We start from the raw sequence: 25,928 nt of genomic DNA on the forward strand, positions 1-25,928 counted from the left end.
GGCTGACAGGCAGGTAGGCCATCCAGTTACTTTAGCCAGGCTATTTACGGCGCCACGGCTTCCACAGATGACATTTTTTTGTATTTATTGTCAAAGCACTTAAGAAATTCATTGCTATCGGGATGTTAAGAGCATTCCATGGAATATAACAAAAAGTGTTTCTGAAATAAATTACCTACCCCACCTTTAAGGTACAAATGTGTAATAATACAATCAAACTAATATATAAATAAATAAAATAAAATGTGCACATAATTATGTAACATGTGTATATTACAATATACAAAGTGTTGTAGGAGTATTATTAAAGATGTACATTATTAAAGCCAAATGATCCCTTGAGATGTACAGTTTAATAATCGTAGGTGTTATTAGTAAAGAGTAAGAGAAAAGACAAGAATGGTAGCGGATAAATCCGTCTGATGTAAGATAGCAGGAAGGAAGAGGGCAGAATCCGATCGGGGATTTTTGTCCTCCCTGAGCTAAACTTTGCTCTGCCATCCCATAGTGGGAGTTGTCCAGGGGATTTAAGCGGGGCCAGATGTAGGGAAGGATTGAGTCCTTTTTAAGAGTCTTAAACCTGTCTGGAGTGTCAGGAGGAGTGTTCATAAAGATGGACTGCATTGCGTTATACCCTTAAAAAAAGTAGCATTAGTAAAGTGTATAAACAAGTTAAAGAAATTAGCTCAGGTAATATATATATCTATTATATTATTATCTTATAACTATTGATGCATTAATGTGTTCATCAGTTTATTGTTAAACTTAGTCATGTGGAGTTTATTTTAATTAGTCCCCCCCCCCTCTGCTTGAAAACGCCTCCATTGTTTACTTTTGCAACATATTGACATCACTGTGTAACACTCGCGCTACTATAACACATGGTACGTGACAGGCGAAGGGGTGGGACATCTCTAAGGGGTTGACTAATCAGGCCATCTAACCAATCAGAGCAGACTGGGCTCTGGTTTCAGACAGAGGGTGAAAAGAGGTGCTGCAGCACAGGCAGTGTGAGAAAAATAAAGAGCTTTTTGAACATTAAAGCATGAAGACATGTCCATTGTCCCAGTAGAGACACTCCATACTGATATGAACCTAAAAAGGGGCAGAATATGTCCTCTCTAAGAACAGAAATGTGGTAAATGTACTTATAATCCACCATTGCATCCTGTACTCATGTGTTTTATAGATATAAAGACCCTTAAATCCAAGGTCAGTTCCATCCAGTTCTCTCTGTCTCTCCCTCTGATGAAACGTCCTGCAATGAGTCTGAATGTCTGCTGTGACTGATTTAGTCGTCACCCGCTGACAGGACACACTGCAGAGCTGCTAACATCTGATGTGGGTATGCGCAGCGTGCTAATAAATGTTTTAACATCAGTGGTACGAGTGTGTGTGGGCGGGCGGGCGGGCGGGCGGCGGGCAGATGAAAGAGACAAGCTCACCCCAGAGACACTGATGAACAATGCTTTTGTTAAGTTTTTTTTTTACACACATCCACACACACACACACACACACACACACACACACACACACACACACACACACACACACACACACACACACACACACACACACACACACACACACACACACATACACATACACATACACATACACATACACATACACACACACAATACATGCAGACACAATCTGCTTGCACCCACATGTAGGCAGCATACACACACACACACACACACACACACACACACACACACACACACACACACACACACACACACACACACACACACACACACGTCCCATTTAGATAAATCACCTTGGATTAGACACACTTCCTGAAGCTCATTTTTAAAGTCTGCCAGCGTTCTTCACATAATGCATACAGGAGATAGAGAGAGAGAGGCGGGCACTGTTGTCTCACACTCTCTCAACACCACGGGGGAGGAGGGAGGGAGGGGGGAACGAGAGCAAACACTCCCTGAAGAATGGGAGAGTAGATCGAGGAGGGAAACTCGGGAGTGACGGAAGAAAGAAAGGAAGAGCAGCTCATTGAGAGAAACGCAGGAACGCTTTCTGTCTGCCCTGAGGATGACAGTTCTGTTATAAGCAGTAGATAAGACGTTAGATATGTGCAGGAGAGTGGAACAGTACAGTATATACGAAGGGCTGGGCCACTCATAAAGGTGAGGTATATCGCCTCATCAGTTAAGTTATAAGTTAATCTGCTTTAAGAAAAAACCCGCCTACATCACAGCTCTCTATAGGGTTCATTTATCTAGCTCATCCCTTAAAAACACAAGTCTCAGAGTGATTATAATAAGATGACATAGGGTCTATTTCAAGCTTGTTATGTAAATTAGTTATTAGGCTAAGATTTGTTAGAAAATGTTATCAACATGAATTGACTGAATGTATTTCTAAAGTGGGCTTATTAACACATGAATAGTTGTATATTTGTACATATATATTTAAGAAGTACAATGTAAGAAAAGCACACGTTTAATTTGTGCGCCATATTTCATCATACTTTTTGAATTAGCTGAGGGCCGATTCAAAATGGCCAGCGGGCCGCATTTGGCCCCCGGGCCGTAGTTTGGATACCCCTGATCTAAAGTAACACAAACAGCAAAGTAGAAGATGGGCGATGAAAAGGGAGATTGCTGCACTTCTCTTATTGTTAATATTGCTAGCATAAAGTCCTTCTTTCTAAATGTCAAAGGTACGTTATCAGTCAAGTCCATGGGTGTGCCAGGGTTTATCTTTTGGTACCAAAAACAAGTTAATGCTTCTAAAAATGTTTTTATTTTGATTGCAAATCACAATTTCTTGTTTATTGTCCATTGTCTAACATCCAGGTGTCCATTACAGCTGAGACACACACACACACACACACACACACACACACACACACACACACACACACACACACACACACACACACACACACACACACACACACACACACACACACACACACACACACACACACACACACACACACACACACACACACACACACACACACACACACACACACACACACACAGAGATTATATAGCGCAGGATGATGGGCGTGGGGGGGGTTTAATTGGAGGGGGGGTGGTATGGCTGTTAAGAGAAGATGAACCTATTAAAAAAAATCTGACTCCAACAGACGAAACACACACTGTAGCCCTGCACTGCAACCCAACCGTGCACTGAGTGCTGTTATCACTGCTGCAGTTCAGACCTCAGAGCAGCTGTTAATAAAGCCGCTGCAGACACCTGTTACCACACACACACACACACACACACACACACACACACACACACACACACACACACACACACACACACACACACACACACACACACACACACACACACACACACACACACACACACACACACACACACACACACACACACACACACACACACACACACACACACACACACACACACACACACACAATATCGCAGTGTAAGCTGTTACAGGACTATGGACTTTACAGTACAGTACATGCTTTTGGGTAAGGATGTCTCTGTAAAAAAATAATAAGTATTGTTATTAACTTGTCACTTGTTATTTACTTATTATACTGCACTTTTTACAAGAAAAGGTTTGACAACGACACAGAATGCTCTTATCTTCAACCTGGCTCCGTCCTTTGCATGGGCTCAACCCAATCCCACAGATTGCATCAAAAACTTCCTCAGGTTCCCTATTAGCATTGTGCTTATTATAGAGCAACAGGAAAGGTAGAAGAGAGGGAGGGGGTAACATTCAGCAACGGGCCCCTGAACAGATGGGTTGGTGGGCAAGCAACACAATCGCTGCATGTCCAAACACGATGTAACACTGAGTTATCTTAAAAGCCTATTTTTTTCATTGTTTACCTACAATATTAATGAGACGAACCAGTGTTACTTTTATTATCACATGCACACTTTGAAATGAGATGTAATCTGTCAGTCATACTGATAACTGTTGCCGTACCACACTTTCACATTCACAGACTACAAAGCACAATTGTTACTACGCTCCAGTCCAGACTTCCAAAGAGCATTGTCACTACAGAGCTGTACTGACTGCACAACGAGTCGCTTCACTGTCTATCCTCTGACACTCACAGGACTACTTCTCCTTCCTGCCTCTTCAAAGGAAACTCTGTCTGCAATACTTAATTGTGGAATTTAATTGGTTGCTCAGTTAAAAAACACATTTCTAGCCAGATAAAAAAACATGTTACTTATCTGTGTGCTGCTGTAACTGAGTTGGTGTCACTGTGCCAGATTACCTAATCAGATTTGAGCTTTCCTGTCACCTGAGTCCGGACATTGTCACGACTGCATTACAGGTTTAAGTCCTGGAAAAAGAACAACCTTCTAACTGTTATAAGCTGTCCTGAAGGTGGTACTGTTCCCTGCCTGACCTCACATCAGGAAGCGGGAGGAAATGATCCTGCAGGGAGCAATAAAATATCACATTGTAATATTGGTATCAGCAAGAGCAGCTCTCTAGTGGCAGTGCAGTGACAGGAGTCTCTAGGTCGTCCTCAGGCGAGCCCTCCATCCCGGTTCTCCATACATCTGGCCAGTTCACCATCCGCTGCGATGTTCCTGCGGGCTCCCGCCGCTGGAAGTATAGGATTTGGGATGACTTTGTTCATGGTTGGCTTTACTATGCTGATTAAGGACTGGGGGGCGCAACTCCCTCAGTCCTGGTTTTAGTTCTGAGTGTCCTTCTCCTGGATGGGTTGCCTTCCGTGGCTATAAGCCCCATCTGCCCCAGCTATTCTGCCCATAGCTGGGGAGCAGTTTAGGGAACGGTGCCTTGCTCAGGGACACCTCGGTAGCACTTGGTCTTTCCGAGACTTGAACTGGTACACCTTCCAGTTTCCAAGCCAACGCCCTATGGATTTCGCCACCACCGCCCACCTGGAGTAATGCTCTGAATAACCCCTTTATAGTTGGAGCTTGTTTTGCCCTCACTTGTGAACGTGGGAAGTTAATTAATGCGTGTGTTCATCACTTGAAAAAGGTGTCTGATTAAAAGTACTTGAACAACATAAGAGATCATTATGCTGAGTGATCCCTATGACAGTTTTATATTTGCACTAATATTTAAGAAGTAGAGTTTGTGTCCACTGGTAGAGATTGTGCAACATGGTTTCTAGCTTATCGATATGAAACATAAGGCAACCTCATTTGGGGGAAAATTGAGAAAGAGGATGACGTTATACAATCAGGAATAGGAACAACTCTATTATAACCATTTGAACATTATTTTGTCAGCTTTTTTTTTGTCAAACTTGTACTCACAAGTAAAGTGTGTGTTTTTTATACAGCGTTATGTTGTCTCGATTGAAGTCGGGCTGGCATTTATTTGCACTGAAGTGAAATGATCGTTCCCCAAAACCTAAAAGCTTCCTTTTTGAAAGATTACATTGTTGACTCTTTAATTCAAATCTTTTGTTATGTGATGCAACAAAAAAAATACTCCAATGTAATGAAGTACGATAAATATTAATGAAATGTACAGAACAATCAGTATTTTTTGATTTATACTTAAAGGTGGGGTAGGTAAGAATGGAGTGCGAGTGCGCTAGAATTTGAAGTATGCAGCCGAAAAAAATCTGCTCCTTCCTTCAGACTTCCTCACAGAGCCCCTCCTCCAACACACACAAGCGCGCACATGACCAATGAGGGCACGAGATAAGTTTGTGCACAGATGGAAGGCTGACAGGCAGGTAGGCCGTCCAGTTACTTTAGCCGAGCCGGCTCACAGGATTGGTCGTGCTTTTTACAGCGCCACGGCTTCCACAGATTACATTTATTTATGTATTTATTGTCAAAGCATTTCATATATTAATTGCTATCGGGATGTTAAGAGCATTCCATGGAATATAACAAAAAGTGTTTCTGAAGTGAATTACCTACCCCACCTTTAACTGGTTTTAAAATGAACCCTGCGATGTTAGATGTTGGCCACCACTAGTAAGAAGCATTGTATCGTAGTACATTTGAACTACTTTATATATTGTTGAATCCTACTGTATACATATAAATGTTTCTTTGAGCATCATCCCTATGGTTTACTTCATACCTTTCCATAATGTCAGCATGCAGCGCTCATGTTGAGGACGGCTGCTGAAGTGAGATTTGTAGCGACACACGCAAGATTGTATTCAACTACCGGGGCCATGGTGGTATCACTCAGCTGTCGGTGGAGTGGTAAACAAGGCGAGATACTAAATGAAAAGAGGATGTTAGAGAGGGCAAAGGAGAAATGGAGAGAGAGTTGGAGAAGCTGATGCGTGAGAAGGAGGGAGAGTTAATAAGGAGAGACAGACAGGAATTTAGTTAAAAATACGTGGGGGGGGGGGAGCTGATGTTTTATGATGGAGAGGTGACGAGAGATGGAGGGAGAACAAAGAGATATGTCACATATCTTTCATGTTGAGAGGGCTGGAGGAGTGGCAGACATGGAAACCCAAAGACAGAGCTAGCTTAAGTATGTTGTGTGTGTGTCATTCAAAGCATGTATGTTTGTGATGTCAGGTGTGTGTGAAGTATGTGTGTGAAAGAGATGCCAAGCTTGGAATGCAGTTTTTAAGCATGTGTCAGTGAGAGAAATAGAAAGAAGGGAGAGTAAAATACACAGTGGAGGTGAGAGGGAGGAGAAAATATAGATAAAGCACTTCGACAAGGACAAGAGAGGCAAATATACAAAGCAAGCATGCCAAGTAGAGAGAGAGAGAGAGAGAGAGAGAATGAAATAGAGAAGGAACATGATTGATAGAAATGGCTAAGAGATGAAAGAATGAGAAGAGACACGGTGTAAAGGACAGAGGAAAATGATCCTGCAGATACATAAAAACAAGGAGAGATAAAAGAGGAAGGGTGAGAGTAATGGGGAGAAGGCAAAAACAAGGTAGAAAAAAGATTTTTGCAAGAAAATGTACGGGGGAGAGCACATTAGGCTGCTGCAGTCAATGTTACACCATGTTCAGGATTTAACTTTCCCCTCAGCTACTGAACACACAGAGCCGGTCCGACCCATTAAGCCCCGCTTAAGGCCCCGCAGCCACGAAGGGCCCCCTAGCAAAAAAAAAGAAATCTCAGTTTAATTAATTTTGTTAATATGCCTAGATTTCCTACTCTCAAAGTGATGTATTATATTATTGAGTCAATAATATAATACATTAACCGTGCTTTAACTGAACCTCATCATGACACTAGAGAGGACGGCAGTATTGTAATTTCCCGTGTTCAGTGAATGCAACAGAGACAAGACACCAGATCAACCAGAGAGTTGAATGGAAATAAACATCTGTCTTATTGGCTGACAGGTACCTATCCTGTGAGCTGTAACAATGTTTAAAATAAACTGTCAGTCGGACTCAGAGTTTTAGAAGATGGACATACAGTAAGACAGGTGGTGGCTCACACAACAACCCCAGAGCCACCACCTGAGCCAGGTGAACAAGGTGTGTAAATATCAGTAAACTTCCAAGTTATGTGAACATATAAGCAAAGCATAAATTACAGCTACGTTGACGTTACTTTGAATCGCGGGGTTAAGCTAAACCGTTAGCAAGTAGCTATAGCTAGCCAGATATATTAAATAAACACTGTCATACAATCTAAATGTAATGTTTTTTAGCTTTACCTGGTGATTTCAAAGAAAGCTCTCTGGGAAATGTTGACTTACTGTTCGACATGAAGCTAGAAGCTACCTTACAGTACACAGTTGATCCTGAGTCCTGTCAGTTAAAGTGTTTCATAGTTAGCTTAGCTAAGCATCAACCTAGCACTGAAATATATGGATGTTATGTGACAGTATTTCTGAGAAAAAGTCAGCTGAAATGGTGGCATAGTTGCCACTGCTTTACGTGTCGACAGCATGTTTGAACTTATTTGCAGCAGTAAATGTGGCTGTTTGGCCACTGACGTTGCCATAACAACACCTGAATTCAAATGTGCAACCTCTTTTTGTGACAGATTTGTGCAAGAAATTATAATTCTTCTGAATGATATTCCTATTGACAGCTAGTTTCTATGTGAACATTATGAGATGGACAGCCAGAGAGAATAAATGAAAAACAGTTATGAAATACTATATGACAAAACAAGAATACAGTTTAAGTAATTTGTAAAATATCCATAAAGAAAAATCTGCTTACAGTTCTGTTTCATATGGGTGTTGAAAGAGGTATCCATAGATCTCTTAATTTTGCTCTCAAAGTGCACCAGAGTGATGCTTTTAACTTCAATATTTAAAAAAAATAATCTTTCCGGGGCAGCATGCCCCCGGACCCCCCTAGAAGAGGTGAGGACCCCCCTAGATGAGGTTAAGTCCACGGTGTTTACATGCTTATTTATACAATATATGTGCTTATGCTAACATAAGAAAAAACTTGGTTCCGTGTTGTGTGTAGTGAGAACGCGCTAGAGTGAGGGGGGCCCCCAAGCCAAAGCTCGCTTAGGGCCCCCAAAAGTCTAGGGCCGGCCCTGCACACATACACACGCACACACACCTCTACACACAACAAATGTTTAATGAACAATATTGGATTTATATTCTTGATTTCATGGGCTATTTGGGATTTATATGTATTTATATGCACTTATTACATACAGTGCCTTACTGTCTCACAGAAAGAATATGTTTTATTTACCTATTTAATGTGCACTGGTTTTATTTCCGTTTAGTATGAGAGTCTCTTAGCTGTGTTTGGTTGCCATTTCCTAGTGTCTCTTCTCTCCTTTGCTGCACACACACAATCTCTTTTGGCTGAAAAAGAATATCGCATTCATCTGAGTTTCATTTATTAATTTTAAAGTGGGAATCGAGACTAAGAAGGACCCTCTGTTCTCTGGATAGTGCCACATTTTTTGGCCATAGTGTCAAAACAAAAGGGAGAACTCGGCTGCTTGTTCAAGTGACATCGAGTCAGGGAAATAAAGTGTGTTTTAAAACTCTACGGACACAATATTTAGAGTGGAGTGGCAGACTGGTGACAGGGAGAGGGGCACATCCTTCAGCTTGAATTGAACACTGGATGTTGCGGTTTGGTGTCATTTGGCCACCAAGGCACTGCAACTGAAATATTTTTAATGCAAAATGCGAAGCTGGCCAGGGCAACACCACGTCTTATTCGCCTCCTCCGAGGAAAGACATTGTTCTCATGCTCTGTCCCGGTGACAGGTAACAGGGAGGTTTGGGCATTGCCACTGAAACAGAAGCATATGTCTGAGCATGTCACAGCCTCAGGGGAAACAACACATGGAACCGTAGCAAAAATATCTGCCTCTTTTTACTGTTATAGTTCTCTCCACTATATTCTGAGTCAATTCTTCCTCTACTACAGAATGATAATTTTTTATGATTACTCTGCACTTATAAGATTGTCTTTCATTGTAATCACATAGTATATAGTTATGCGTGTGGATTTTGTGTATAACATTACATAGTGTATTAAAGAGGACATTAAAGTGTCTCTACTGGGACATGTTTCCTTGCTTTAATGTTCAAAAAGCTCTTTATTTTTCTCATACTGTCTGTGCTGCAGCACATCTTTTCACCCTCTGTCTGAAACCAGAGCCCAGTCTTCTCTGATTGGTTAGCTGGCCGACTCTGTTGTGATTGGTCAACTGCTTAGAGATGTGACGTACAATGTGTTGGAGCGCTGGCCAATTGAAGCGCGAGTGTTACATCGTGATGTCACTATGTTCAAGAAGTAAACAAAAGGGTCAAATGGAGGCATTTCAGGCAGGGGGGGGGGGGGGAGTGTGTGGGAGAGAAACTCTGTCTGAGGGAGGTTTGGGGATTTGACCTTTGCAGACCATTTACATGCACTAAAACCTATAACACACTACAGGAAATGTAAAACCCCCAAAAGTAGAATGGGGCTCTTTTTAAGTATTTGTTTTTAAAGTATTTTTACGCATATAGTGTAAACCTTTCACTTTGTGATCTGGCAGTTCTGTACTCAATTAAGTTCATGAGAATAAAGTGAATTTGAATGTTACAGATTGGTACGTACAAGGATAGAGACTGACAAAGAGAGTAAAATGAGACAGGAAATGGAGAGAGAAAGAACATCTGACAGCCAGAAAAAGAAGAAGGGGAAAAACTAGGGGGGGGGGGTGATGGGAAAGAGGACCTGACAGCCTCTGAAAGATAGGGAGGAGAGAGAGGAAGGGACTGAATGAGGTGAGGAATAAATGGAGAGAAGAAGAGAGGAGAGCGATGAAGTGAAAAGGAGCAGGAGAATACAGAGAGGGAGAGAGAAAGAGAGAGTGGAGTCTCGCGCTCATCAGTCAGAGCTGCTCATCCGGCGGCGGCTGCTGCCTTTGTCATGGTGACGGATCCTCGCTGTCTGCACGACGCTCGCCACCAACACCATTACAGCACATTACTGATGTACACACACACAGAAACACACACAGCGGAGCGGGAACAACACATTTAACAAGCGCACACACACGTGCAGAGGTGGTAGCACAACGAGACATTTAGCAAGCACACATACAGGGGTGTTTGGTGTGAAATATACACACAGAAATACACAAATCTAAATATATAAATAAAGAGATATGTTGTACTATTGATCCTACTCTATGTTCTGCAAACGTTATCTGGATTAGAACGCCTGGAGTATTGTTCTTCACATTTTGATCAAACATCCACTTGGACTCCAGGGACCTCAACACTTACGTGTAAAGGTAGAGTTTCACTGCCTTCTCTCGTTAAATGTTCAGGCTAGGGCTGAACGATTAATCGATTTTAATTGACGCAATTATCAAATCGCAAAGCCTGCGTGTTTTTCTTCTTGTGTGTCAGTCATCCACACCAATCAGAAGTGCTGTGCTCCACATGTACCAGCCATTGTTAACCAATCAGAAGTGGCCCATGATAGAAGGTGATAGACAGATTGATCCAATCACCTGCCAAGTGCTTTTGAAAGTGCCTGCCCTTTCCAAATGGCTTCCAATGGAGCTTTAGATGGTTTGGTGAACCATCTGAGTCAGGTTAGTAATGCTCCATCACATGTTTCTATTACGGGGAGAATCTTAAACTGAAGCTTGACTTTAAAGCAACCCAACAGAAGTCTCATGTAAGTTTAGTTCTTTCACTCGTAGCTCGGGCTGCGGGGGTGCTAGAGACGGGAGCACGTTGATGCGACCTTCCTAGCCGGAGATATGGCCGCTTTTTACAATAAACTTCTGTTGGGTCGCTTAAAAACAAATATCGCAAATCGAATCGCAATAGCTGTCAGAAAAATCTCAATTAGATTATTTCCCCAAATCGTGCAGCCCTAGTTCAGGCCTGTTTCACCTCTGACAGAAAAATGATTTTTTGCTAATTAACCCCACAGAGCAGTGAAGTCAGGACACCTGTACTTCGGTGCAGCGAGACGAAAAGTAAACAAAAGTAGCAGCAATCTAACTTACTAAATTGATAAGTCTAGCAACATCTGATCACAGGCGTTTGCATTAACACCGGGTCCTTCTTATAACCATTTTTCTAGATGAGTTAGTTCTCAATTTTGCACATTATCAATCTGTGTCCCGATGCCTGGGCTTTGGATATCCGCCGATAGCAGTGTTTCATTAAATCATTGTCTTAACATAAACATTGCTTTCCTAACTTTGTAAACATCTTTCAAAATATGAACTCAAAGTAACAAATGAACTGGACTGTTTTTTATGACAACAGATCCAGATATTCGAGTCTCTCTCAGACGGATGTCAGTCTTGGTTTTGGGGCATCTGTAGGTTTTGCTGTATGGATGTGTTGTACTTACCTGTGAGTCTGGGTGACATGGAAGCAGGATACGGCTGACTCAAATGGCCTTTAAACTTGTTGGGGGATTATTTTACTGAAGCATACATTTATTGTTTTTATTACAATAATGACGGGATAACTGGAATTTGCACTCTTGGTCAAATTGGCTGTAAATAGATCCGGGTTTCTTTTCACAAAACTTGAAATATCTGTCAGCATTATGTTCACTCAGGCTGTATTTACATCTGGATGTCATGACATTGTGGGTCAGACCACCTCGAGATGTTGAGGCGCCTGAACAATGGTAGACTCATACTATAGACACACACACACACTATCACACACACACTATCACACACACACTATCACACACAACTCATATACAGTCGACAGTGAACTCAGCAAGACTCACTGAGTCTCATTATTCTGATAAGCACCGTACATACGTTTCACACACACACACACACACACACACACACACACACACACACACACACACACACACACACACACACACACACACACACACACACACACACACACACACACACACACACACACACACACACACACACACACACCACACACACACACACACCATGTATACATCACTTCAGGGGACATTACATTGACTTACATGCATTTCCTGGAGACTTATCCTAACCTTAACCATAACCAACACATGCCTAACCCTTAACCTTAACCTTTCCCTTACCCTAATCCTAACCCTTACCAAGTCTTCACCCTAAAATTAATGATCCCCCTTATGGGGACCTCCAATTTGTCCCCATAAGGGAGGTGGGTCCCCACACGTGACTATGTAAACAGATTTAGGTCCCCACAAGTATAGTAATGCTAACACACACACACACACACACACACACACACACACACACACACACACACACACACACACACACACACACACACACACACACACACACACACACACACACACATGCTCATTTGGCAGCAGTGCAAGAACAAAAACCTGCAGAGACAGTAATCGCACAAAACTCACACAGAGACATAAATACCTCATTATCTATACACAGACACACACAAATGTGTTTTTACTTTCGACACACACACACACACACACACACACACACACACACACACACACACACACACACACACACACACACACACACACACACACACACACACTTTCTTTCCCTCTCTCTCTCTGTCTTCGATCTTCTCGCTCTCTTTTCTTGCTTTCATCAAATCCACGCTGACAAAAAGCAGCACATGCAGCTCCACTAAGCAACAGCTGTTTAACGGGAGATATCGTGTAAGACTGAGTGTTAACGTGCGCTGCGTATACAAGCTAACGAAGCTCTGTCATCTCTTTGTCTCCACAGTACTACGAGATGTCCTACGGTCTCAACATCGAGATGCACAAACAGGTGAGAGAGAACGCTTTGGGGACTTTTTCTCAGTCTTCACTCACCGCTTGTTATTGTGTCTCGCTTTCTGCGTGGAAGCTGCATTTTGTTGAGTAGGCGTTATGAAGTGAATGTTATTTTACCCACACCAACATTGTATGCCAGTGTGTCATTTTGTGTGGGTGGCTTTTTTACTACATTTTCATGAACCTGTCCTCGTTATGATTTGGTGTTGGGACTTAACGACCTCCATAAATGAAAACAAACATGTACCATAGTAGAGGTAAACGGAAAAAACCTGTATATTTCCACAAAAACTACACAATAAGTCATGTCTTTTGGAGTTTAGATTGTTAGTGTTTTCTTTATTCTTACAATTCTGTGTCTTAAGGATGAGTCGGGAAAACGTAGAGACTCGATTTGTAACTAAAGTAACTTAGCACCAAGAGTGCTAGTCTCTCTCTTACTTGTTTAATAATGATTCAGCAACAAGTGGTTTCAACACTGATTTCTGAATGACTGATTGTATTAGGTTTTGTAGGGGGTCGCTGCAAACCCTGTCGTCTACCTCTTCGTGTCCTTGTTTGTCTACCCTCCCTCATACTGTAAAGCGTCTTTGAGTTGTGAAAAGCGCTATATAAATAAAATGTATTATCATCTTTTATACAGAGGCAGGAAGCAGCAGGGTGCGCTTCCTGTACAGTTATGATATTGTGAGGACAGCGTTTCACTCGGCTACTTTGAAACGAATAAGCGCTAGCGGCTGATGTGAAACTTTGGGTATTCATTTACCACTAAGACGGCTTTTAAAGACAGAAACATTAGCAATGGAAAATGTGTGTTTGACAGAATTAGTGGCAAAGACAACTGTAATTTCTTTATCTAAAGACTGATGTGTTTGGAGCAGAGTTGTTCTCTTGCGTTATGCTAAATGGTAAATGGACCGTATTAACTGCAGAGGCTTGGATCAGACGCACAACCTATCAATTGAGTCCAAACTAACCTCACAGCAGGTTTTATGTCATACAGTTGTTCTGGTTTCTCAGTGTATTCTAAATGAAGCCGGCTCTTAAATTCCCCTGTAAACAAAACATGTAATTAAAATGTGTAAATGGCTCACAGTAACTATAGGCTTGACAAGTGTGTCGACAGACTTGAGGTGAAGTGACACTAGATTGTGACTTCGCTTTGGGTGGTCCTCACCAGGGGGGCTTCAAACAGCCCAAGGGGAGGCTCAGAAAATGGAAGTAAAACCAAACATTGATGACATTAGATATGAAGAAAATATCATATAGAAAAGCCTAAGATACGTGTGAACAAAACTGCATAATTGCAAGGTTGCAGTTCAAACAGTTTTCAACTAAGTGAATTTAAACAACTCAAAAATGCAAAAAAACCTACTTGTTAATGTTATTTAATCCAATTTAAACAAGATTATTTTAGCTTTTAGTTGAATTACATATCTCAGATACAGTTGTTTGGAGGTTTGACCACTTTCCAACAGTCCTGAGGAAAAAGACTGTTTAATATATAAGTCTAAAGTTATGTTAAACAGGCAATGTTGGCACATTTGTTTGAGGGGTCGAATATCACAATCATGATCCCAAAGCCATCCAGGAAGTGACAAGCAAGTGGACTTAAGCTTTGGGTCAAACCCAGATTCAAAGTTTTTTTCTTAACAACGTAAAGCCCAAATCCCCGGCATAAAGAGATAGAACAAGGTCAGCGTGGATTATTATTATTACCCTCCAGCCTCAAAGTGATCCGGTATTCTTGAGCGGAGAAGACGCGTGTGTGTGTGTGTGTGATGAGCAGCGTGTGCTCTCAGGAGTCGCTGAAAGCTTGTCAGTTTTCACACCGCTTGCTGCTAATTTGCTGTCTGGATCATCGCGCCGCAGAAAAAAGGGAGACAGTCAAATTGCAGACATGCAGATAAATGTCCAGACAGACGGGAAGACAGACGGACGGATGGCAGATCTGCTGTGTGCGTGTCAGATGCATGCAGATAGGCAGAGTCATTACCCAGCTGAATGGCGTCTTCCTTTAAGGTGACTGTCTGCGTCTCCCCCTCTCTTAATCTGTCTTACTGTCATGCTAACTCTGCGGTGGACTCAGGCACCGGTAAAAAAGACGAGAGGGGATTTATTTTTTCCACCTTTGACAAAGAACTCCCAGCATGCCCAGCGTAATGCATTTAGAAAAGCAGCTCATTGTTTGAACTGTTCTCTAAAGACGCCCTCAAATGAAAGCTTTAACTTTAAACTCATAATCATTTTGTCATTTCATGATCAAGGGAATTATAGCATAGAGACATCAAACAGTGGGGTTCTGTCCAAATACGTGTAGTGCAGTGTGCACACTTAGTCCTGACTACAGTACTGACTGATCACGCGTTGAAGTTAAGCACGATGCAAGATGACACTAACATGACATGTTTGTGTAGAAGGTTTACCTCGACTCATATATACATTCATTTGATAAGTAGACACACACATGTCAAGACATCTCAAGATGCTGTTATAATAAAGCCATTTTCATTCTTTAAAAAGACAAGACCTTGGCGTTTTCTTTTTTTTTTAACTTTTTTTTTATTGAGTCAGGCACAATGAGTTTACATTTATACAGTCAATATTTTTATTTATTTTTCCCCTTTCCCTCCCTCCCGGTCCTAGCTAGTAAAATAAATAACTAACTAAATAAATAAGATACATACCTGTATAGGTAAAAGTAAAGTAATATAGAAGATAATATTAAAAGAAAATGTATAGATAAGGGAATAAAGAATAGTAACAGTAATACTTGTACCCATATACTCATATGTATACCCACATGTACACATGCACATACATACACGTACCTACCTACATACATACATGTATACAAAGACCGAACAAATAAATACAAATAAATAAATAAAAAATTAATATAAAAAGAGACACAAGAAAAAAAAGGAAAAAAAAAAACATACATTCGTAGTTCCCCCTCTTTCTCCTTAATGTAGTGTCTTAAGTTCAGCTATGTAGGCTATCATAGAGCCCCAGACAGATTCAAATAGCTTTGAGGAGCCCCTCAGGTTATATTTAATCTTCTCCAAGTTCAGGTACAACATTAGATCTTTAAGCCATTGAGATGCTTTAGGTGGTATAGCAGATTTCCAGACCTTGGAGTTTTCTGAAGATAAAGTGGCACTGCATTGTTCTGCTTCTGCTAGAGGGTTTTATACGTAGATAATGATTCTTAAGTAAGTGCAATTTCCTTTTCTTTCTGAACAGATTAAATGAAAGCTTCGCATTTCGTTGACCTCCACCACCAAACAATACCGCAGAGAAGGTTGTGCTTGAGTTACAAAAACGTACTAAAGACATGTTATTTCTTTTTTAAAGAGCAGACCTTGGAGTTTTCTTGTGATTTGTGTTGGGTAAAGTGGCGCTGCATTACTCTCCAAGAGGGTTTTATATGTCGACAATGATACTTCACTTCCTTTTCATATTATGTGACCCGACACCACCGAGCAATAATGCAGAGGGAGTTGAGCTTTAGTTACCAAAGTGTTGTAACAGTGTCGACGTAGGAAGGGGCTGGAAACAAAGCCGGGCAGAGTTCGACTGTCAGCTCTTGTCACTGAAAAGCAGAAATGTTCTGGGGTGCTGGCTGCACCTCTGAGACATGGAGGGAGGAAGAGGAGGAGGAGGAGGAGGGGGGGGGAGGAGGATGGGGATACGTTTGGAAGTTGACAGAGGGAGGCCAAGGAGGGATAGCGTGGAGAAAAAGAGGAACGAAAGAGGGGGAGAAGGGGTTTGTGGTGGGGGTGACAGAAGGAGATCAGGGGAGTGGGAGTACAAAAGGAAACACACGAAGAAGAGGTTTGAGTCAGGAACTAGAGAACAAGGAGATGAGAAGAGCAGAATATAAAAAGGAAAAGTATGTTTGAGCAACGAGGAGAAAAACAGTTAAAAGGTTTAACAGGGGAGACGGTGAGGCGGCAGTAAAAGAGAACTTACTGTATCATAGATGGAAAATGGAACAGAAGAGCGGAAATTGACAGAAATAGCATAGAAAGGAGACGAAGGTAGGACGCGAGTGTGATGGAATATAAAATGAGGGAACTGATATTAAAAAAAAGGACATCAAAAGGAGACATGATGGGAAAAGAGATACCAAGAGGAGTGGATGAGCACAGAAGGAGAGGTTGTGGAATAGCAGAGAGGAGGGGAAAGTGAAGGGGGTCGTTTTAGAAGTAAGATAATTAAAGAAAATGAGCACTTTGAAGATACTGTGAGGAAGAAGCGAGTAGAGGAGCACGCTGAGAGGGCAAGGGAAATAAAAGTGAGAGATGGCGGGAAGAGCTAATGTTGGGAGAAGGGTGAGAGCAAGCATGAGAGGATGGAGATTAAGTGAACGCACGAAAGAGGAGAGGGTAAACAGGAAGCGTGGAGCCCGAAGAAGAGACGGATGAAGACCTCGGAGAACAGATGAGGGGTGGGAAAGGAAAGCAAAGGAAAGTAGCGCAGGGAGAAGGAAAGAAAGATGGATGAGGGCAGAGAGACATCAAGGCAGGGAGGGGGAGGCTTTGAGCTGCAGTGAGAAATAATGAATCATGAATAGATTGAACAGAATCTGCTCTTATTTCCTCTCCTCCAGCTTCCTCCTAACATCCTGTCGAGATCACTGCCTCTCTTCCTCACGCTCGCTCATTATCAGTGGCAGGGCCGTCTCACGTCCCGCCATTAATTGAGCTGTAACAGTCATCCCGTGCCTCCCTTTTAGCCTCTCTTTTTTCTCCCTCCCTCCTGATTCCCACCCCCTCTTTCACTATCTCGTTTCCTTTCCAATTTCCCTCCCTTCCTCCTCTTCTCTCTCGTCGTCTTCCTCTTTCTCAGATGACTGTATCGGAAAGATAACATCTCCCGTCCCTCCTCGTTTTAAGCTGATACATGGAAACACACGCGCACACCATCACATTATCTCACTTCCATTATCATATCATATCATATAGATGTCTATATATACGAGCTGTAGCCCCCCGAGGAGCGAGGAGGCTATAAGGACTGCTCTCATGTGGTTGCTCTATATTCATTGATATAGCACTTCTGGGGCCTGGGTAGTCATTGCCCGTATCCCCCGCTACGTGAAGACGCACAACATGTATATTCAGTGTCTTTGTAATTCATTCATGTACCGTGGGCTCGCAGTGGTTGGCCCAGCTTATATGATGATGGTGATGTGCTGGAAGGTGTGTGGTGAATGTTATAGGAGCAGGTTTTCTACTGACAGCTGATTCTAGCGGCAGGGTGTCGCGATGATGGCGGGAGGCGAGGAAGAATCGAGGCTTTGTTCGAAGCCGCCCGAAGGCTGGGGAAAATGTGAAAACACAGAAGGCAGGAAGTGGATGAGATATGCTTTTCCTTCCTTGAACAGATAACTTTAAAAGGACATTAAGCAAAACACAGCAACTCATTAATATCTGTGAGCAACATGCATTCTTTGTGCATTTCTTAAAGGTCTCCTATCGTACTGTTTATCATCAATATGTTATAGGTTTCAGATATATACAAAACATGTCTCTGAAGTGTTTGGCTCCAAACACCAAACAGATGCATTACCCATAATCCCCTCTGTTTCAGCCCTCTTTCCAAAGTGCTGATTCTCTGTCTGTTACTTTAGATGAAAATAAGGAGCCCCTCCCCACGCCCCTCTGAGAGAGATTTGGTTACAAAGAACTCAATGGTGCTCTAGGAGGAGATTCAGGTGATAAGGGGGGTTACCTTGGTTGCTGATTGGCTAATAGTTACACAAGCCAAAACATCGTTATGACATCATAAAGTGGCCAAAATCTGATTAGCTCATTTTCAGACAGGTTTTTATAGAAATGGATCAGGACAAAAAGTGAAGAAATCGGTTGTTTTTCGAGCCTTCCCTCTAACCCAGTGCATCTCAAAGTGTGGTCCGCGGACCACTGGTGGTCCGTGAGCGCCCCCTAGTGGTCCGTGAGCGCCCCCTAGTGGTCCGTGAGTATATTGGTAAAATTTCACATTTGAAATAAATTAATCTATTTAAGTTTTCCGCACTCTCGCGGGAATATCTCCGCAATGGAGCAAGCTTAAGTTTCACTTTCAATTGCATGATATAGCCCAGCGCAACACCTTCGTCACACATGTTGCCACCTGTTTGTACAATTTTCAGGCGATTTGTAATCTCTTCTAGAATAACAATGTGTTTTTGGATATTTGTGGAGTTAGGTGGTCCGCGAGTGTTTTTTAATTGGTTAAGTGGTCCTTGGTATGAAAAAGTTTGAGAAACACAACCCAACCTCCTCTATAAGCATTTTCCACATGTTGTATTGCTTATTTCAAGGGAAACATTTTGTAAGATATCTAGGAACAATGTATGCGAGTGTTTTGATAGGTCTGAGGGCGCCATCTTATTCAGAGACACTCAGGAAGTTCGCTCCAGTCATGATGCAATGTTTTACTCGCAGGCGTTCTGAAACTGCCTCAGCGCTGAAAATGACAACGTATATATTTCTTCTACATGGGAGGGAAATGTGTGTTTGGACGTGCGCAGATATTTTATACATCTTCCCAGTTTCAGAGGTGACTTGATGGGTGTTTTCAGCAGCAGGCTCCATTATTGCTTTGCTTGGATGGATAGTGTCCTCCAGTAGACCCTGGGGGCCAAAAGGAAAAATACTGTGGCAGCATTTCAATAACAGTTAAGTGTCTCTTGACGACTGGGATGGGATCTGACGAAGAAGATATGTTAAATGACTGGAAGAATATATGCTTATGCTGCTACTGTGGGTACACCATACCCACTTCCTATCAGAAACACCAGTGTCTTTATTTAAAGGGAACAGCAGTGCATTCAAAATGGCTTCAGCTAATGTTGCATGCTTTTTTTTATTCCTTAAATGCCACTACACATTATTTACTTATAAAAACTAAGTTGATTGTACAAGAAGTATATTAATATTTGGGAAAGAAGCGATAAAGAGGAAGGTTTTCAGCCTTAATTTAAAATAACATACGGTTGTTTCATTGGGATTATGCATGTACAATATTTGCCGCTTTGAGGTGCTTAAAAATGTCTCTCAGATTTATTTTGAAATCGATATCCCACAGAACAAAGCAGCTGCCTATGTGCGTCGAGCCGTCTGAACGATATCCTGTGGATTCAAAGGTTTACATGCTTCAAACAAGTTGTGTTTTAACATAAGGTTAGACTTTGAGCGGTTGTGTGAGCAATTCATGTTTGCAGGAGAAATTATAGGTGTTAAGAAACTTCTGGGAAGCTGAGATTTGTGCATATTGGTTTGGATTTAAGCAGCCGGTTCCTAGGCTACTGGGCAGCGAGGGTGCATAATTAGAGAGTATAGAGCCAGATCCTGGAGGGCTTGTGTGTTTGAACGCTGGGTCTCAGCTGAATTGTCAAAGACTGATATTTATAAAACAATGAAACAAAAGGGGAACTGGAGGTGGGAGGATATAAAAATAATCCTGTGCTGGAAGATGTCAGTGTGTCCTGATAGGTGACCTGTAGCTGGTTGCTTATTTAGGCTTTTAGGAGAGCGTGAGTTAAAAGCCTGAAAGAATGTCAGGCTATAATCTTAAAAAGCAACATTTAATCTAAAATCCCCAAGTCTAGGTATTTCCCCTTTTTTTGCCAAGTGAATGTGTACATTTTGAAAGGCAGGTATTTCATATCTGCATCTAACACTGAGCCATCATGTTCTCCACGGGGACTTTTTTTTTTTTTTTTAGTCCTCGGGATTAAGAGAAACAATATTACGATCTCTCCGTCTGTATCTCACACACAGAAGATTGACTTTAACTGAAATATCACATTGCATGTCACTTGTTAGACGCTTTTATCCAAAGCGACTTACATACTCAATACTGTGGACAATCCCCACAGGAGCAATTTGGGGTGAAGTGTCTCAGGGACACAACAACATGCTGACTGCAGTGGGGTTTGAACCTGTGACCCCCTGAACCCAACACCAAGGCTCTATCCACTGCGCCTCACGCCACACAAAACAATGTCCTTATACATTTCTAGTTTGCAATACGAGTGAATAGAACAAGGGTTAGATCAAATGTGCTGGATGCAAGAACACCTGCAGATCGAGCAACTGCAAAGTCAGATTTCTTGGTCAGTAAATCCTGCTCTCAGAAATGTATTGCTCGCATCGACCACATGCACGGCGGCGTAATTCCCCTGCATCTACCTACCAGCAGCTGTGCAGTCACCTTGTATCACCTGCGTCCACATCTCAGAAACAGCTCTTCTTTATTCCGCCTTATGAATGCCAGGCTCGCACACTATAGACAGGATATTATAAAACCCAGTGTTAGCATATATATGTAAGCTTAACATACGGTGTTCGAATGGTAGAGCGCGGCTCACAGAGCAGGCAGGATATTATGGGAAGCTGTGTTTGATAGTCAGGATGCTCGGCAGCCAGACTGTTTCCCCTGTGGACTCCCGAGGACAGATGAGCAGCTGCTGTCCTTCCTGCCTGCTCCCTCCTTTCATTTCACCACCACACATGTGAGGCTGCTGAGGGTGTGTGCTTTTGTGTGACAGAAAAAGACTGTGAATGTTACATACAGGGTTGGGAAGATAGGCTTCACCACTTTTGGGAATGGCCAATTTTGTCCCCGCCACTTAGCATGAGGATCCTTTGTTAACATTGTTCTGAAAATAGCGTGCATGAAGATTTGGACACTTTCAGGAAGGTCTTTTGCACAATCTGGACTGGGTGTTTTTCTGGTCACACGAGTGGTGCAATTTGGGTCTGCAGTTTAATATTAGTATTAATTGAATAGAGGACAAAGCAATTGTTGCAGTAGTTGTAAAAAACAACAACTGGAAGCGTATGTCTTTTTTGCGTAGGGCGCTTAATGCGGTAGTGTTCTGAAAAAAAAGAAATCTGAAAAAAGCCCCCCGCCCATTTTTGTAACAAAGTGACGCCCAGGGATCAGAGGGTTACTTTAAAAATGTAATCCGTAACCTAATCTGAGAATCAAAATAGGAGGTACCACTTTACAATAAGACTAACCTTATAAAGAGTTTACGAATAGTTTGTAATTCTTTTATTAATCAGGTTGTGAACACTTTATAAATCATTAATAAGCTTTTATAAGACACGAGATAAACAGGGCGACTGTGACCGGTTGCTTGCCAAATAGTGAGCCCACATTTATCTGTACTGATAAGCCTTATTATAAACGGTAGTAACTCGTTAATAAATGGGAATGTGTTTTACACTTTACAATAAGGCTCCCTTTTGGCAACTATACATGTTAGTAAGGCGTAAATAAATGGTCATAAAGAGATGCCAAGAAACATCAAGATGGATGGGGGGGCAGTGTTTCCCCTAGGTTTACTGCTTTGGGGGGTGCTGCCTGAGCGGGGGTGGGGGGTGCTGGCATTGGGATATATATTTTAAATCCTCTGGAGCAGAGAGGAGCTGTGGATGATTGTTATTGATTATTGATGAGTGCATCAGTGTTTCTTAGGGTCACAAACACTAAACTCACAACTTAAAATGAAAGCGTTTAGTTTATTTAATAAAAGAGCACATGTTCAATGTGAAAAGTGACAGTAGATATAGATTAGTTGCAATTTGGTGCTATATACATATAGATACAAAAAATGTATAAAAAAAACACCTTGAATTTCAGGGGGGCGCGGGGCTCTGTTGGCGGGGCTCCGTTGGCGGGGCTCCGTTGGCGGGGCTCCGTTGGCGGGGCGCAGCGCCCCTCCAAGACAATGGTAGGGGAAACACTGGGGGGGAATCAACCCAGTGAACAACAGATACCAAGGATGTTGGCTGATGAAGAAGACGAAGTAAGCTAGGTAGCCAATATAAGAGCTTAAGAGGAGGCGTGTGGCGCAGTGGGTTAGGTGTTCGGATCAGGGGGTCACAGCAGGTTCAAACCCCACTGCAGTCAGCATGTCGTTGTGTCCCTGAGACCCTTCACCTCAAATTGCTCCTGTGGGGATTGTCCACGGTATTGAGTATGTAAGTCGCTTTGGATAAAAGCGTCTAACAAGTGACATGTGATGTGATGTAAGGCTCAGTCGTCTTGCCAAATAGTGAGCCTGTGTTGATGTATGCAAACTGTGTTAGAACTGGTTTATAAATGGTTCTTAATGATTAATAAAGTGTTTACAACCTCATTATAAACCCTTTATAAGGGTAGTCTTATTGTAAAGTGGTACCAAATATGAAGTAAAGTAACCTGATTACTTTGTTACTTTTGGAAAACCCCAATATCAAATAAAAACAAAACAAGAGATAATAAATAACAATGTAACCTTAGAAAAGAAGAAACCACAAAGTTTCATATCAGAAATGTAATCGTTTACAAATGCTGTTTAAGCTTAATATATTATTCAAAAACATCGACTTGTTGTCCACCTATTGGATTAAAAAACAAATGTATTTAAAATAGAATAATTAAAGTAGCCTAACTATAAACCCTAAATACAAATAATTCACTACATCTTTATTTATATAAGAAATCTGATTACTTATGTTAATGTTCTTTCTTTTTTTGGTATCCTGATTACTTTATCTCGTTACATATATTCCGTTACTCCCCATGCCTGGTTATATATGTTGGCATGTTTATTTGGCTAAAAAAAAACGAGAAACAACACGAAGAAATAATCAGAGAAAATGAATAAAACAACGAGGAAGATCAAGCAAGAGAAAGGAGACCACATGAGAGTGTGTGTGTGTGTGTGTGTTGGATACCCTCACCCTAATTAGCCCGAGCGGTCTGGCCTGTTTATGCATGTGTTAGTGCACATGTGAGGTGGAGTGTTGGGCTGGAGCTGTGACCTGGATCCTCACTTCATTTGGGAGGCAGGGGAGAGGGGAAGGGGAAGGGGGAGATGCCTTCATTCTCCACTCACAGCTCATAATAGGATTGTGCGTCTCTCTCTTCCCCCTTTTTCTTTCCCAACTCACTCTTTCCATCACCTCTACCTCACCCCCCCCCCCCCCCCCCCCCCCGTTGATAATCCTACGGTTGTGGTTTGAGATTTTTTCAAGCTGGTTTTATTTAAAGGGCTGGATTAGAGTGGAACTGAATATGTGGGTCAACTAGAACAGGCTTTAGGGAGGTCACGTTACTGTTCATGTGTGAGTGTTTATGGTGTGTGTTTCTCTGATCTGTGGTGGATGCAAGTCCCTCTTTGCACATGTTGTAGCATCTGTGTGTGTGTGTGTGTGTGTGTGTGTGTGTGTGTGTGTGTGTGTGTGTGTGTGTGTGTGTGTGTGTGTGTGTGTGTGTGTTGAGAGAGAGAGTGTGTGCGTGCAGCTTTGATGTCCCTCCCTCTCACAAAGTGTGTGTAGGCCTGTGCATACATGTGTAACAGAGCTCATTTGTGAATAATGAGGCATGGAGAGAGAAAGAGCGGGACTAGAGTGTGAAATAACCCTTTAGGAGTGATGGAAAGAAGTTGAGAGGAGGAAAAGCTGTGAAGAAGAAAAAGGGGGAGAGAAGATGAGAGAGAAAACGAGTGATTAGATTCCCAGGGACCTAGCCTTTTAGCGTAATGGCTTTGTCACTCGCAGTGGAGCTCCACAGACTGTATTGGCTTATCTGTGTGTGTGTGTGTGTGTGTGTGTGTGTGTGTGTGTGTGTGTGTGTGTGTGTGTGTGTGTGTGTGTGTGTGTGTGTGTGTGTGTGTGTGTGTGTGTGTGTGTGTGTGTGTGTGTGTGTGTGTGTGTGTGTGTGTGTGTGTGTGTGTGTGTGTGTGTGTGTGTGTGTGTGTGTGTGTGTGTGTGTGTGTGTGTGTGTGTGTGTGTGTGTGTGTGTGTGTGTGTGTGTGTACATTGATGTGATAGCGCCTGAACGTGTTACCATGTACTGTGACCAGTGTTTGAATTGGGAATAAGGCAGCTGCACAGAATGTGGCTTTTCATCCCAGTATGAATGCTGCACATCGCCTCCCGTGTGAAATGTCTTCTCTTCTTTTTTAAAGCATGCATACATCCATAAGAAACATATGTTCTAGTCGACGTGCATAATGTAATACAATTATTCAAAGTTGGATGTTCAAAGTGTAATATATGGTTTAAGGATTAAGCTTTTCTAACAGCTTGCCTCTAACAATAAGCGTCAGTCAGTTGATCCGTCCACTTTGGTCCAGACTGAAATATCTGAAGTACAATTGGATTAGTTGCCATATTGTTTTGTACCGGTATCTATGGTTCTCAACATAAACATAATTCCCACAAACCTTCCTCTCCAATATCTCAACATCTTCACAATATATCAGCACAACATCTCAGGTTTCCACAAGATGTTTGAACACAAAGCCTTCTAATAAGTCTGATGCCGTCCTGACTTTTCCTCTTGCATTGTCTTGCAATTCACGTTAAAGCATCACTCGACATTCTTACAGAACTCCTAGCATGGCTGTCGAGTCAAGTGTTCTCATGTTTAGTCCTGTAACTGTACACTAATACATCTTAGCCAATTAGCCTGATAAGACTGGTTGCACATATTATAATATTTACATCATATAAACTGCCCCTATAGGCAAGGCCATAAGTGTACCCTTGGTCTGATTTGCCAGAGGGAGTTTCTCTCCCACACACTCCCCCCCTGCCTGATGACTTAGACATACTTTATGTCATTTCAACAAGACACAGAGTGTACTATTAAAACGACATTTTGTTGTACTGGCTTACGGGAACAGGACAATATAAAAACTTGCTAAAATTGTACATATAAATAAATAATAGTGACGTGGTGCTGATAAAGTTAAAGAT

The 25,928-nt window shown here is 42.0% G+C and overlaps 1 protein-coding gene across 1 annotated transcript in view; it reads left to right on the forward strand.

Annotated features, from left to right (window-relative positions):
• tle2b (TLE family member 2, transcriptional corepressor b) overlaps nucleotides 1-25,928 on the forward strand; it is a 101,507-nt gene that overhangs the window by 30,259 nt on the left and 45,320 nt on the right. The window contains exon 4 of the mRNA XM_034081237.2: nucleotides 13,112-13,156. Coding sequence (XP_033937128.1) covers nucleotides 13,112-13,156 — 45 coding nt within the window. The remainder of the gene's footprint in view (nucleotides 1-13,111; nucleotides 13,157-25,928) is intronic.

The sequence above is a fragment of the Pseudochaenichthys georgianus genome, chromosome 4 (genome assembly GCF_902827115.2).
Source record: "Pseudochaenichthys georgianus chromosome 4, fPseGeo1.2, whole genome shotgun sequence".
NCBI classification, from domain to species: Eukaryota; Metazoa; Chordata; class Actinopteri; order Perciformes; family Channichthyidae; genus Pseudochaenichthys; species Pseudochaenichthys georgianus.